Consider the following 1371-nt stretch of genomic DNA (forward strand, 5'->3'; position numbering starts at 1 on the left):
AAATAAATAGAATGAATTTGATATTTGTTATGAAAAATGAATAAAACAGAATAAAACAATCGAAAACATTTTAATGTTATGATTAGTAATTTTAATTAAATTTGAATAAATATTAATTAAATGGATTTAGAATATTTTATCATTCATTGTTTATCATTATTAATATATTCATTTGAATGAATAAAATAAAAACAAATGAATAAAATACTATGTTATTTATATTTCATTGAATAATTTAATGATGGAATGAATTAAGTATTATTTTCAATGTGGTATTGTATGGAATGATTTATCATTTATATTTATGGTGATTAATTCTACAAGATATTTAATTCGTTCTGAAATAACTTTTTGACAATATTCTTCATTTCTAATTCCATTGTTTTCTTCAAGTTGATATTTAATGATTGGATTGTTATGTATTTCTTTCTTATCACTTATTCCATACTTCTTTATCATTGAAATAATCGTTAAATCACTCCCAACACTCCATCCACTTTTCTTTGTTTCTTCTTGATATTCTTTTCCTTCTATAATTTCCCCTTTTTTAATTCTTTGATACCCTTCTTTAATGATATTGTATATTTTGATTTCTTGATAAATTGGTGTGTTTGAATATTGTATTTCTTTTTCTTCTTTCATCTTTTCTTCTTCACTCATTCCTTTTATCATATTTTCTTTGTTTGTTCTTTTGTTCTTTTCTTTTTTCTTTTCATTTATTCTTGTTTTCTTTTTTCCTTCATCTTCTTCAATTGTATCATCTTCACCACTTCCTGTGTTTTCTTTCTCTTCTTTGTGATGTTCTTCACTCTTCTTTCCGATTTTGTGTATGTCTCCCTTTCTTGTTCTAATTTGATGATAATTTCTTTTTTTCATTTCTCTTGTAATTTCTTCTTTTTCACTTGCATTGTGTTTGATTGGTTTTTCTTCTTTGACAAATGACAGATATTGACAATTCATCATGTCAATCATTTCGATGTTGTAATAACCATCAGGGTTTGTTTGCATTTATGATTGATTTTTAGTTATTTTTCATTTTATTAGTTCTTTTGGTTTTGTTATTTCTAATTTATCTGTTGTAAAAGACATGAAACATTGTTATGAATAAATTGATGTGTCAAAACATCAACAATAACATACAATATTTTCTATGAATTTATTCATTCAATTCTTCTTATTTATTTTTGTTTCTTTATCTCATAATCTCGTTCATTATATTTTATTAATTTAATATTGTTATTATATTTATTGATATTAAAATGCAGATAATAAAGAAATACACAATTTGTGTAATTGAAATAATTTAATTGACGTTTTAATAATAAATTCAATGAAATAAGATAAACAACACAATGAAATGAGAATGATGGT

The 1371-nt window shown here is 22.5% G+C and overlaps 1 protein-coding gene across 1 annotated transcript; it reads right to left on the minus strand.

Moving 5' to 3' along the window:
* Nucleotides 1-264: 264 nt before the first annotated feature.
* Nucleotides 265-1008, minus strand: EHI_105470 (uncharacterized protein; the record flags this gene model as incomplete). The annotated part of the gene is made up of 1 exon (XM_643036.1): nt 265-1008. The coding sequence occupies one exon, from the start codon at nt 1006-1008 to the stop codon at nt 265-267; it is 744 nt and encodes a 247-aa protein (XP_648128.1).
* Nucleotides 1009-1371: the final 363 nt, after the last annotated feature.

The sequence above is a fragment of the Entamoeba histolytica genome, genomic scaffold (assembly GCF_000208925.1).
Source record: "Entamoeba histolytica HM-1:IMSS scf_1104750517885 genomic scaffold, whole genome shotgun sequence".
Lineage (NCBI taxonomy): Eukaryota > Evosea > Mastigamoebida > Endamoebidae > Entamoeba > Entamoeba histolytica.